The following is a 14,712-nucleotide window of genomic DNA, read 5'->3' on the forward strand; positions in this document are numbered from 1 at the left end:
ATATATATATATATATATATATATACATTTATAGTGTGTGTATATATATATATCAATATATAATCCCTGCTCAGCAGGATTATAAATATATATACATTAAACTAAACACCTTTTCAGTATATATGCAGCCTCCAAGGTTTTAGTTTAGTGTTTAATCAGTTATTCAATAATTAATTCATAGATCTTTTTCATAATATTGTTTTTCTAAATTAATCAGTTAATGAAATCAGTTACTATGTTAAATAACTCATTTTCAATCAGTTATAATTCTTGTAATTAAATGTATTTATCTGTTACTTTATTTCATTTCATTCACACATACATAGCAATCCTAAGGCAGAGGAAATCAATCAAGACAGTTAACATTAACAGCAGCAAAACAAATGTCAGCAAACATGTTTATTAACTTGCAGTAACACATACTTTTTATAATTTACACAGCAGAATATACACACATTCACACAGAAATCCTTTACATGGATGTCTTATTTCAATTTCAATTAATAAAATAAAAAGGTGACATCACAACTGCCATCTCTGTGACAGCAACATGAACACATGAGGAGGATCTACTGGTTGTGTTATTAGTGAAGCTTTATAATGATGAGCTAATGTAACTGTAACCTGAAGTACAGGATGGTCAAATGCAGATATTACAAATGGACTAATGTCTTCATTCAAAGCTACGGTTGCTGAATGTTTGTCCATTGTTCTCCCCTCAGCTCCTGCTCTCTGTAACACAACAAGAACAGAATCAGCAAAACACTCAAATTCAGTGTATTCGTGTAATTAATCTTAACGTTACCGGACTTAAGGTGATATTTCAGGTTCACTACCTATCTACCTGAGCTCACGTTGGTCGTTTATGTTCATGATATGAAGTATGAATCATCTGTAAAATCATCACAACCTCAGTAAGATATTATTCAACCTCTGAGGTTTGAAAGTAAAGCCTTAAAGTAAAAGTTACTTTAAGGCTTAACTACGGTCGGATGCAGGCAGCCGAGCTGCCGGTAATAGCGCAGCGGCTAACGTTAGTTAGCTTGTCAGTTACCAACGTCACGTAACTTAACGGAACATTTTAACACACATGTGATGTTATACGATCTCTTATTTTGCTTCAACATTAGTATCGGTGACATTCGAGTGAGTTGAAACCCAATACTTACATTTAAAAGTGAATACTGCCGCGTCTCCAGCTCTCGCATCAGTCGCCGCCATGTTTGTTCAAATAAAATCTTCACCGGCACGCAATGCATCTCGGGATGTGCTGGGCCGCGAAGGATACATCAGATGTATCCTTCAAATCTGGGGTCTGAAGGCTGCATTCGTCGGCTGCATTCGAAGGAGTCTTCGACAAACATGCGAATTGGGACAGCCTAGTCGCCGCGCTGTGACGTAACCGGTCTACGAATGCAGCCTCCGAAGGATGCAGACCCTGAATTGGGACATAGCGGTTGTCTCCGTGTCTCTATCACTTACTGCTTTACCTCACTAATGAAGATGTTAGCAGGTCATTCCCCACTCAGACCGACGCCATGCAGTAACCGCACCAGAACTAAGAAGACGAGCACAGACACTCACTGTGGCTTGATGTTTCACAGAGAAGCTACGGTTAGCATTTCTCAACGTTTTCCTCCTATTGCTGATGCTTTGAAACACACACACACACACTCTCTTCTGTCTCTGCAACGTGCCAAAACCAACTACATGACATGGAAGGCAGGTTTGGCTCCGGCCGCCTGATGACTTGCCGGAGAAGTTTGTGCTGCAGGCGCAGTGAGAGGAAAATTATAGAAGCTCTTTGTTTTCTCTCTTGAGTGTAGTGCAATGTTTGTCTGTTGAGACCAACCTAATCGGCCTTCTGGATGTTCTTCTGCTATATTAACACCGCCCACAGTTGTCTAAAAGGAAAGGAATTTTGGAAAATATGATTAGCTGCTGAGCGTTCAATGAGAAGGTTGATACAACTCAAGTGTGTACACTCCATATGAAGCTACAGCCAGCACATGGGTAACCTAGCGAAGCATTTGGAACGGGGACACAACTTTGTGCTAAGCTAAGCTAGCTGTAGCCTCATATTTAGCATATGAGGCTACAGCTAGCAGCCGGCTAACACGTAGAGGCAACATCTCATTGGTTAAATTCCTATAAAAACTAATGTGTAAACACAACTGAATTTTTGTTGGTGGTGTGTGGATGTCCTGTGTGTGTTTACTGTGTATGATACTTGTTTTTGACCAAAAAAAGCACTCTATTTAAACCAATGATTGCACAAATGCACACTACATGGGCAGATCTTTGTTGTGGTCACTTTGTGTCTCTTAGAGTTCATTTTGGTCGTTTTCTCTCGGTAGTCGTTTTGTGTCTCTTTGTAGTTATTTTGTGTCCTTTTTTAATGATTTGTGTCTGTTTGTACTTGTTTTGTGTTTCTTTGTGATGGTTTTGTGTCTCTGTGGTTGTTTTGTGTCTCTTTTGAGCATTTTGTGTCTCTTTGGAGTGGTTTTGTGTCCCTTTTGTTGTCAGTTTGTGTCATCACTGTGTGGTCGGTACATGGCTCTTTGAGTGACATGTTGCAGGTGAAGGGCTGGGGGCACTGAACACGTTTTGCCTCTGGACCTGTGCCCGGTAGTCCATTCATGCACGGTACAGTATAAGCTCATCATCAGGTGTTCAGTAGTCTAATGTCAGCTAAGCTGAGTTTCCGGAGCTGTCTGGTTTGACACTGGATTCACAAAGAAACTTGCAACTTCCATTGATCTTCTATCGTATCTAAATTCACTGGTGTGGGCTATACTTCTCCAAATTACACAAGAATTTAGTTGAGGACATGTTCTAGTAGCTCTTCCTTTTATTGAAGCTGAATCCTCAAATAACCTCTCGCCAGTGGGCGTTCCAAAGGATCATTTTGTGCTTTTATTATTTTATTGGTTTCCTGACTGAAAAAATAATCCTATAATTTCCTTCATATTTGTAGCCCCGAGATGCATCCGTCTCCACTTGGTTTGAAAAGAGGTAATTAATTCTGCCTCCAAACAAAAAGTTTGTACAAGACAGGTTCAGACTGTGTCGGGATACGTCTCTTCTTTTTTTTTTCAGCAATATTGAGCTCTACAAATGGATCTGATGAGAAGTTGGTACATGACAACATGGATTTTTGCAGTTAGGTTGAACAGAAAGTGACCACAAGAGAACTACAAGAATGAAGTTGGTCCATAAATCACTGGAAAGACCCGGACGCACAGTAAATATCTGTTCAAATAAGCTGATGTAGTTAATCACACATGCAGAATGGGTGCATGTGTTGGCAGCGAAATAGAGCAAATATAATCCTTACAGGATTGAGACCTGCAGCTCTGGAAGTTCGGCAGACTCGAAATAAACAGGCTGTATTTATTTGCTTTTCATGCACACACACACACACACAGACACACACACATTAAAATCACCATGTCTGCATCAAGAACAAACAATCTCCCACACAAACACTTTGACACAGCGTGAGTCCACTGTTATTGCACTGGAAGGCAGTCTAATAGCCGCGCTGTCCTCAGCTGAACTGAGGAGGAAACCAATCTGAGAAGTTTACACATGAAAGGAACGAGTAATTACACCTTCATTCATTAAAACGCTCTGCCAAACCCACACACCCACATCACCCGATCTGCAGAGTAGTTGTCCTCATCTCACCTCTGCTGGCCCACGAGACAGATTTGATAGGAGTGTCTTAAGGTTGTGTTTGCTATTTTAAGTTCCAAAGGTATACGAAGCCAAACCCATGAATTAAAACCTGAGAGCGCTGGGTGATGACCTGTTGTGGTGTTGCATTTTTTTTTTTCTGGAATGTGTGCGTTCTTGAGATTGCCATGAATCCACACGGCGTGGCTGCATTGACACGACTAATCCTGTGTACAAAGACACGCTTTGTGGAACGTAGAGCATGTATACTGTTAAGGTTAAGTCCCCGGCTGGACGGGGAAAGAATGGAAATGTTTGTGCAGCAGCAGTCATGTATCACTGGTCACATGCTGAGACAGGAAAAGAACTCTTCATCAATATAACATTTACTGCACAGTATGTGCCATGTATTACAGGATTATGAACGTGTGTTTGTACGTCTTTCAATTTGCTAAATGTAATTTATTGTGAGCTAAACAGTTTATTAACTAACAGTAAATCAAAACTTTTTTTACAGTGCAACTAGTTGAAAAAGCATAAAGGAAAACTACAAAGTGTGTTTAAGGCCTTTATTCAGTCAATGACAGTGATACCTACAGAGCTTTCTCTTTAATTTAGTTCTTTATTACATCCAGTTTTAATTACATTATTTTTTGCCACCAAACTATCTAATGTAATGCTCCAAGCTGAAGGGAATGAGATAAAATATTTTAACTTATTTCACTTTATATTATTTTGTCAAACCTCATTTATTATTGCGTTTTTTATTGCTGATCACAATTAAAAGAGGATCATTTCCCGTCTTTGTGACTAATCTGTTTGTCAGATGTATTAAGCAGGTGAAAGACTTTTCTAAACATTATAATAATGTGCAGGAAAAAAAGATCATGCACAATCAAACCAATAATCTAATGCTTGTTAAGCACATCCTCATACATTTCCTGTGGGATAAAAAGTACATGGATCAACAATGAATTGTATTTTCCAACAGCCTATTGTGCAATTATTCTAAATGATCAAATAAATCTCTTTCTTTTGTGATCATTACCAATGAATTAGATCTCTCAGTCATTCAAATCATGAATAGGATTTCTCACACAGACTCCACCATGTAAGATGACCCTGGAGGCTCTGGGTTTGGTAAAAAGTATTTTGTTGCAGCAAAAACAAATTTGTTGAAATGACGAGACTTAGAAAATATTTAGTAAACCATCTCAATTGTGTTCAATGGATATGATTTAAACCAGGAGTGATGTTGAGAGGAGTTTCTATTCTTTCAACATAGGTAAACACATATAATGATTTACATATTTACATATCAAATACTCAGTGGTTACATAAGAACAGTGTACCGTCATAATCAGTAGACATTAAACCTATAGGACACCTATTTCTAATTGCTACAACTATACACGAAAAAAAGACCTTGTTGCAATTGCATTTTCATTTCGTGCAATCATCAAATAATAGCCTATACACTGTATATGTTTTAAAGCAACAAATTGCCCGTGACTCCCTTCTCTTCTTCATGCGTCTTTGCGCACGGTGCGCTCCGGCGCCGCTGGAGCCCGCAAAGGGTTAAACGGGGTTACCAGCAATCCTTTTAACAGGCAGGTGCCCCGCCAGTCCCAGCCCAAAGCTTACCGCTGACTTTTTAAAAAGCTTCTTCCAACATCTCGGGAGCAACTCATAACTGTCATTGCTGCGAGGAACTTCGCGAGTCACGTTAACGGCGATGGCGGCAGATCCTTCGTATAAATAGAGCATCTTCGGCTGCACAGGAGGGATATCAAACTGGATAAATCAGCTGACACGCATCGGACTCACACGCGTGTCATGCGCCATTGAGTTGCGTTGTCGTTTCACCTACTTTTACATTCAGAGCCGTGGAGTTTCACTCAATTACTGGAAATCTCAGAAATCTGCCAACTTAAAAAGAAAGAAAGACTTTTTTTTTTTGTTCGCACTTGAGTTGAGTTCCGCTCTGGAGATGTGGTGGATGCTGTTTCCACGGTGGATCTGGTTCCTGGCGTGTGTGTCAGTGTGGATAGGGCACCAGGACGGAGTTTTGCCCGATGTCACCTATTCACACCCGGGGATCTGCCCCAATGACATGAACCCCAACCTGTGGGTGGATGCCATGAGCACCTGTACACGAGAGTGTGAATCTGATCAGGTAACGTCACCACAGTAACCTTTCAGCATGAAGTGTTCTTACTTTAGTCTGCATGCAATTTCTGAATTAAAGAAAATTATATTTGATATGTTTTTATTCATTTTCTGCTCTGGATTGTAATGAATCTCTATTCTGCTATTTATCATTGTTGACTGTATGGAAATGCCTTCCAGATGCCGGCAGCCTCCCGCATCTGTAACTCTTTCTTCTCCTCTTACAGGAGTGCGAGTCCTTTGAGAAGTGTTGCCAAAATGTGTGTGGGAATCGGAGCTGTGTGGCGGCCCGTATCCTGGACGGGAAGAAAGGCCCCATGGGAATGCCCATGGAAGCCACCTGCACCAGTTTCATGTGCACCCAGCAGGGGTCTGAGTGTGACATCTGGGACGGCCAGCCGGTGTGTAAGTGCCGGGACCGCTGCGAGAGGGAGCCGCACTTCACCTGCGCTTCCGACGGCATGACCTACTACAACAAGTGCTACATGGACGCAGAGGCGTGCTCCAAGGGCATCGCCCTGGCCGTTGTCACCTGCCGCTTCCACCTCACCTGGCCCAACATCAGCCCGCCGCTGCCCCAGGCGACCACTCTTCGCCCTACCACTGCTCCTCTTCAGGCGACCGTCCCGCCGCCCACCGAGCCCGAGACGCCCGCCGTGGTCAGCAGCCCCACTCGCCAGACTGTGGCTGTGGGGGACACAGCCAGCTTCCTGTGCGAGGTGACTGGTCGCCCGCGGCCTGAGATCACCTGGGAGAAGCAGCAGCCGGAGGGGGTGGAAAGGGTAGCCATGAGGCCTAATCATGTGCGGGGGAACATGGTGGTCACTAACATCGGTCAGCTGGTCATCTACAACGCCCAGCCGCACGATTCAGGCGTATACACCTGCACGGCTCGGAACCCGTCTGGCTCGGTGCGGGCCGACCACCCGCTAACTGTGCTGCCCACGGAGCCACCCAAAACCCCCGCGCACATGAACGTGACCACCCGCTGCCTGCCAGAAGAGTGCCTGAAGCCTGCCGATAACCCAGAGGACTGTGGGAGCGAGATGGAGAAAGTCAGCTGGTACTACGAGCCCAAGACCAACAACTGCTTCTCCTTCACTCACTGCCACATCGACAGCCAGCAGCCCAGGAAGGCGTTCGAAACATACAAGGAGTGTATGCAGTGCTGTGGTCCTGAGCTCTCGGGCCCCTGCGGGCTCCCCAGCCCGCAGGGGCCCTGTAAGGCCTACGAACCGCGCTGGGCTTACAGCAGCATCCTGCAGCAGTGTCAGCCCTTCATCTACGGAGGGTGTGAGGGCAACGGCAACAATTTTGAATCCAAAGAAGCCTGTGAGGAGATGTGCCCCTACCCGAGAAACCACCACTGCAAGGCCTGCAAGCCGAGAGGCAAGATGGTGACGAGCTTCTGCCGGAGCGACTTCGTCATCCTGGGCCGCATGACGGAGCTCACGGAGGCGAAGGACTCGGGCCACGCCCTCGTGACCGTGGAGGAGATCCTGAAGGACGAGAAGATGGGTCTCCGCTTCTTCGGCAAGGAGCCCCTCGAGGTCACCTTCCTCAACATGGACTGGAATTGCCCGTGCCCGAACATCACGGGCGCCGCCGCGGAGGGACAGGTCATCATCATGGGCAACGTGAGCGACGGCATGGCCGTCCTTCAGCCGGAGAGCTACGTGGGCTCCTCCAGCCCCCGCCGTGTACGGAAGCTGAGAGAGGTCACCTCCAAGAACACGTGTGACATTCTCAAAGCGATCACCAACAGCCCGCAGTAGGGTTAGGATGAGGGAAGTGACGTGTACATAACGTTTAGATTAGACCACACCAGGCTGCTGTCTTCTGAGCATTAACTGCAGTTATGTTTTGAATTTTAGGACCATTCTTGTAACATTTAATGGATGTCGTTCTTGCTTTTGAAAGTTTTCAGGACTCTCCCGATGAGGGACCCTGTCTGTTATGTTGCGGCCATTGGTGTTGATTGAAATACCATGTATGTGAACACAAGAGACATCCGTCACGATCCTCTTGTTGCCTTAACCCCCAGTCTCATGCCCTCTCTTGCCTCCAGCTGAAATGGAGGTTGCAGACTTTGCATTGAAGCACAAAACAGACATTTATGTACATAATTTAAGCGTCAACATTTCTTTCTGATTTATTGTTTTATTGTTTTCCAGCCAGTATTTCCACCTGGCACTTTTGATATCTGATCACACTCCTTTCTTCATACATTTACTCCTTATTTTATTTCTTCAGTTCTCGTGTATAAATGCATCCACATACCCGTGCAGGGTATTGCACATACAGTACGATAAGGTAGATTCGGTTCATCCAAATGAATGAGTTGTAATATATTTGATTAACCATCACATTTTTGTCACAGTCATTTATTTGGCATCTACTGGCTATTACTTTCTTTGGGCTATTTATTATCATGTAAGCTTTTCTTTCATCTTGTTTTTTGTACTTCACGTTCTCCCTCTGAAATGATTTTGTATAATTCTGTGGAGAAAATAAAGATTTGAGATTTCCCATCAGTCTCCTTTTATTGAGTTTTATCCAGGTACTGTTATATTCAGTGACCGGGACCGAGTGGTTTCAGCGTTTGAATCTTATTACATTACAGTCATTTAGCAGAAGCTTTTATCCAAAGCGACTTACAATTCAGGTTCGATCACATTCACACGCCGTAGGCACAGCTACGGGAGCAATATAGCACAAGGTACACATTGAATGTGTGGCCACATTTTAGCTGTCGGTTTCAGTGCCTCTGTACCTGATGGAGGACGGAGAGCGGCTGCTCCTCGTACCTGTGTGGTTACTCTGACCGGCTGTGATAAAGGAGACTAGGGAATAGCAAATCCCCGGCTCCCCCCCCCTCTCCACCTCCACCTCATCCTCAAAAAACCCCAAACAGAACCCATCCATTCTAAAGAACCCTGTGGCATTGTAAAAACTTCACCCTGTTTTGCTTCGCCTCCCTGATCCAGTGTAATTGGGTAAAGAGCCCAAGCTGTAAACCTCAGATCCAATCCCAAACGAGTTATGTGTTTCATGCCGTGCCAGCAGGCATCTCTGGGTTACTAGGAACAGGCCTTGGTGGGCTTCGACGAGGGTGTTCCACTTCCCAGATGAGATTCTGTTTCTCCCATCCAGAGCGGTCGAAAGGAGGCAGGACATCAGCCCATGTACGGTGGTCCTTTACTGGCAAAACCCCCGGGGAGTTCAGACCTGCACTTCAGCAGCTGTTGAGACTCTGAAGCAGAGAAATATTAGATCTGCAGCACCTTGGATCGCATCAGAAAGCCATATAAACAACGACTTCAACAACGCAAACCTACCAACAGACATTTTATCGCTCTTCGACAAACACTGTTTATTCATTTCAAAATCACACACTCGTTATTTCCCCCCTAACGGTTACGTGTCCAGAATGTAGCTCCTGCAGCACGTTCTGAGGTCACTGGGTTGGACGGGTTCATACACGAAGCCACATGGAAGGTTTCATTTGTGACTATCTTCAGCTGATTTGAACACTAAGAGTAAACCATTACGATGCTGTAAGAGTACTGTCCAAAATGCTTCTTTAAAGCTCGGGATGTGAAACGAGCCAGATTTATATTTTAAAAATCATCCGACCCCAAAATAAACAACCCAGTGTTCCTATGGAAGTGGCTAACAGCGCTAGCTCCAAAGGTCGCTTAATCTAGGGAGAAAATACGCCAACACTGACATTCCGTCATTCCAGGCCATATGCATCTACACAAGATATTATGAAAAGTATTTTTTGGTGTCATACATCTGTTAATCTATAGACATGGTTCATGTGTAGATTGTTAGGGTATATTGCTGCGTGCTTGTGTGAATGTATCGATCCTATGGAAGCTCATTTCTTCCAAGAAAAGAAAGGGATAGATTAATATGTACGCATGATTAAAGTCAGAATACTAGTACATATAGTACTGTAAGTCCACATTTTGACTCATGTATTCAGAATTATGAGGGAGTAAGTCAAATTTTAAATCAGAATTCAGAATCAAATTTCGTAATATCTCATCATTAAGGCGAGTGAGGTGGTTTGGGGGTATGATTAGAGAAATGATGTTTTATTTACTTTACAGTATGATGTATTATAGTTTATCAACACACGTGTATGTGTTGATAGATGCATCTACTGGTGAATATACTTTGGTGGAAATGATTAAAGTAATGAAAATGAAAATGCTTGTTGTGCAAAATTCTGTTCATTTTGTTAAATTATGATTTTTTTTGTTTTGTGGTGGAATACTTGATATTTTTACCTCTTCAGAAAAAGGTGAAAATGAGAGGAAGAAGATGTATTTATTATTCACTACGGGAGTAAAGTATCAGCTTTCATCAAGCTTTCAGTATTAGTGGCATTTTGAAGATAAAGTTGAAATACCATTTTACAAAAGAAATCTAAATGTTGAGAATATTGTCCGAATACCATTTTGAGAATACAGTCAATATGTTAAGAATACAGTTAAAATACTATTCTAAGAATGAAGACAAGATCTCGAGAAGAAACCTCAAACTTTTGAGAAGAAACCAAACCACACACTAGATTTTGACTTTATTCTCAAAATGCAAACTTCAAAATAAAACAAATGATTCCTGCTCTCATTTGTTCCCCTTATGCCTGGTCCTAATACTCTTCTGCATTTATTAGATATAGACACCAGCAAATGAGGGTGAGAGAGGAAGAAAACCCCGGTCCTGGCTCATGTTGTTAAACTGCAGGTACGCTTTGTAACATTTTAAGCCAAAAACATTTGGACCCGCTGGACTTCGATCTGTTTAAACCACAGAGTGGAACTTTGGGGGAAACTTATGGCTTCTTAATAGTTGTCGGTGGTACATATGTGCACTCTATTGTCCCTCTAATTTAGTTTGGATCGAGTCCAATTAGTGAATTTTTATAGCAATCACAGATGCAACTAACAGTTCAGCTGAGGGAACTAGTTCACCTATCAAACAAAAAACCCTCAAAACAACCTCAATTATTTTCCTCTCCTCTGATTTTATGTCCATTAAAAAAAAAGAAAAAAAAGAAACACCTCTAACCACTTCAATGCGTAGTGTGGGGTCCACAAAAGCACAATTTATTAACAATTAAAATTCAGAATATTTAAAACATGTGTGATCCTTATTTTTCAAGTCCTTTTATGCTTTTCTAACTTGAGTCGGGCCAAGTAAAAGGGCACACGAGCTATGCTTTGATATGCAGTCCGGAATTTTCTCTCACATATTGTTTTTTTTGTTCTTCCTCTCAGGCTTTGCTGATTTGATGGGGTCAATGCGTTCACAAGCTCAGTTCACACGAGGCAGGAGAAGTCAGTGTGGTCCACATGCGGGGCTCAGATGTAGACCTGGGCCAGGTAGAGAGGACACGGCGGCTAGTGGAGACCGGCACAGTCGAGCCGGTTACACTCCGCGCGTATTTCTATGCAGAGCCCTCCATGTTGTGTATCCAGAGGAGAGGACAGTGGCACCTGTTGAACAGATCAGCTAGCCGGGTGGTTTGAGACCTCTGATTCATGACCTGCATCTGTTATGGCCATATCATTTGTAACGTCTATCGAAAAGATACAGTAGCCACTCACACGCATCGACTGCAGATGAACGGGGGTCCCATGGCAGTATATCATCCTGAGGGCAGCAGCAGCCGGGAGGGTTTTGATGCTGGTAGGTGGTAGCTGCTGTGCTCTGGATGGGGAAGTGATTGAGAAATGCCTTGAATCATTCTGCGCCTCACCCCGAAATGCTGCTCTTTGTCTGAAAAGGCCATCAGTGTGGGTGAAAGCCAGGAAAAGATGAATTCATATGAAGGCGTCATTATTCTAGTGTTGAGTCTGAGAATCTCATGTGTCTCTACTGATCAAATCTGAAGCCATAGGTTTGGTTTTCACAAATGTGCTGATCAATTAAGTCACTTTTAGAAGGGGGCTTCTCTCCCATCGAAGCACTTATGGAGTAGAAAGCTCACATTTGGTCTCATTAGTGCAGAGCGGTGTACTGGCACCCTGTTCCAGCGCAGTGCAGCTTAACCTGACTCTGTCGGACGAGGTCGAGTGAGCCACAGCATCCTCTGGTGTTGAATTAAGCTTGTCTGCATGAAGCTGCTACAAGCGTTCAGCACACAGACCCATTGATAAGAGGTTGGAAATATTCAGCAGGCCCCAAGTGTCATCTGAGCTGGCTAGTGTTGTGACATGTTGTGCAGGTCTACTGTGAGTGTGCTCTGCAGGACAGTCCCAACAGCTGGACGTGTGGGAAATACCTGATAAAGATGTGTGTTATTGTTAGCGATGCCGTTGTTTTCTCATTCTGCTGAACGAAGCTCAGCGAGCGGCAGTGAAGTTGCTTCGTCTCATATATTTGTCCTGTTGGCATGACCATCGGTCTATCTGCAACACTTACAGCTAACTTATGATGCCGTCTTTGGCTGTTTGGGAACATGGCGTTTGATATATGCTTTTGTTATCGTCAGAGGAAGTCAACCACCTGTTGATGAGCACCAAGGGAAAGCTACAAGCCTTCAGGCTCATGAACAATATCAGGAGGAAAGCAAATATACGTGGTGGATGGGCAGGAGGGCAAACAGCTGGTGATGCAGAATCTAGAGTTTAAGAAGAGGGATCCATCTACATAACAAAGCTTGTTGCATTGCAGTTATGGCTGTTTGTGGCTAATGTGTACCACTGTGTGATAATGTACTTCATACATGATTCTGTGGATATATTTATCTCTTGCTTAAGGTTATGGTTCGTTATGGTAATTAAACTGCAGTATTATTATTGATGGTGCAAGTGTTATTTACAGCACACGCTGCGCCTAATTCTGTCATTGCCTCACATAACTGCTTCGATACTGTAACGTTGCCCTTGTTGAGCATAATTTTTCATTTAAGGAGGCGAAAATAAAAACTAACGACGTATCGATTTACTCAGTGATTAAAAGAAGTGTAGATATATTTGGATAGATTCCACAGATATGTGACGCATATCATTTTAGCATTGTGGTTACTGGAATCATTTTGGACCATATTACACGTGAAGGTACCCGCGCTGTGGCTGTGTGCACATCACCATGTTGGAGAGGTCTGAGTGTGTGCCAATACCAAAAACTGAAAAGCACACAAAAAAAGCAATCAGTAAAAAAATCACATCCACTCCTCTGCAGTAACATATTCTACCACTCAAGTGACTTCTGTTATTCTTAAACATTCACAAAAACAAATGATCACAAAGTCTGGATAGTCTTCCCTAGAATTTAAGGCAGATCCCAATGTCGCAAAAATATGTCCTTTAGTGTTTCCCAACAACACACTGTCACTGTATTTAAAAGCTTCTAGTTTAACATTAAATACATAGTTCGATGTTCATATTGCTTTGAGATGTGGCACCATTAGGGCCAAATTAAACGAAATCCAAGCAATAGATTAAACTTTGCAACTGACTGGGACTGTCATGGTGCTTCCCAGTACATGCTGGGTTATGCTCCTGCATGTTGTTACCCCAAATAAGAACAAACAGGCAAAAATAAAATGAGTGGATGCAATTCCTATCGGCCTATGGCTCATCTTCCGGGATGATGTGACCAAACCGCTGCAGTAAGCGCTCGGCTCCACTAGAGGGCAGTGAAACCTCACGTAATGTGTCTCACATCCACACTGAAGCCCGGTGACACGCTGCTGTGTGCGTGCGCCATCGTTCCACTTCACGTCCCATCTGTTGGTGTATTACCTCATGAACCCATGAAGCACTTAGACCTCTTCAGAGCCCAATGGTCCGTTTGTTGGAACCGTATTAACCCGCAATGCAGGAACACGTTCAGGAAAAGTAGTTCTGGTGCTGCTCAAGTTTTACTGTCCTCTGCCGGGAAAGTGCTGTTATGTAAGAACCCAGATAATTGACCATGTAATGAAGACATTAAAGGGAGCTATTCAAACGGTTCTGCAAAGCTTCTGTCTCCCATCCAGCAGCCAGATTACGCTTTTTACAACCTCACACTGTAAACCGGTTACTGAGCTCGCGGTCACGTCCGTTCCACCGCTGCTTATGTAATTAAACCGGCTGGGACAACATATAACCACACACAGGGACACACGGTGCACACTCAGCAGGTTTCACTGCTCAGAGCAAAACGGTGACGGACTGGTGGCCAACGAGGGGAGAAGGTGCATCCTCCCTTCACTTATTCTCACGAGACAACAGAGTGACACTTTTCAGACGCAGTTTACTGCTCTTGATTGACTGTGCCTGAATGTTTCATCGGTGCCATCACTTCTTTTGTGCATAATGAGATCCCATGCTGACTGTGTGTTATGGAAATGCTTAGAATAGTAAATATCAGCAGAGATTACATAACTGCCGAGTGTTTTTCACATTAAACATTTAACTCGGAGCTGAATATCATGTGCTTGATTACTTGAGCTATGAGGAGATCTGTGTGAGGGCCTCGAACGTGTACACAGGTCATGTAAACAGAAAGAGGACGTGTGCATGCGTGTACTGAAGTCTGTGGCCAAGGGTATGAATACATGCTAACTACAAGTGTGACATTAGCATCTGGTGTTAAAGTAGTCTAATATGACACCACATATAACACCTTAAACACATTTTCCCCGTAATTTCCGCCCGAGAAGCTTTTAAGAACTGGTAAAACATTTTGGGAAAAACTCGTATTTACTTTCTTTCGTAGAGTTTCTTTGCATTCCGTGTGGAGTTGGAGTCAGGACGTGTTTCGCCTAGCTTACCGCTAAAGACTGGAAGTAAAACAGCTAGCTCTACCAGCACCTCTTAAGCATACAAATTACAATTTTATTAAATAGTTCTCACACTAAAC

General features: G+C 43.4%; 1 protein-coding gene across 1 annotated transcript; it reads left to right on the plus strand.

The window, feature by feature from the left end:
* Positions 1-5,668: 5,668 nt before the first annotated feature.
* On the plus strand, positions 5,669-7,622 carry wfikkn2b (WAP, follistatin/kazal, immunoglobulin, kunitz and netrin domain containing 2b; the record flags this gene model as incomplete). Its single annotated transcript, XM_079183063.1, has 2 exons — positions 5,669-5,854; positions 6,075-7,622. The coding sequence occupies 2 exons, from the start codon at positions 5,669-5,671 to the stop codon at positions 7,620-7,622; spliced, it is 1,734 nt and encodes a 577-aa protein (XP_079039189.1).
* Between the last annotated feature and the right edge of the window lie 7,090 nt (positions 7,623-14,712).

The sequence above is a fragment of the Pholis gunnellus genome (genome assembly GCF_910591455.1).
Source record: "Pholis gunnellus genome assembly, chromosome: 21".
Taxonomy (NCBI): Eukaryota; Metazoa; Chordata; class Actinopteri; order Perciformes; family Pholidae; genus Pholis; species Pholis gunnellus.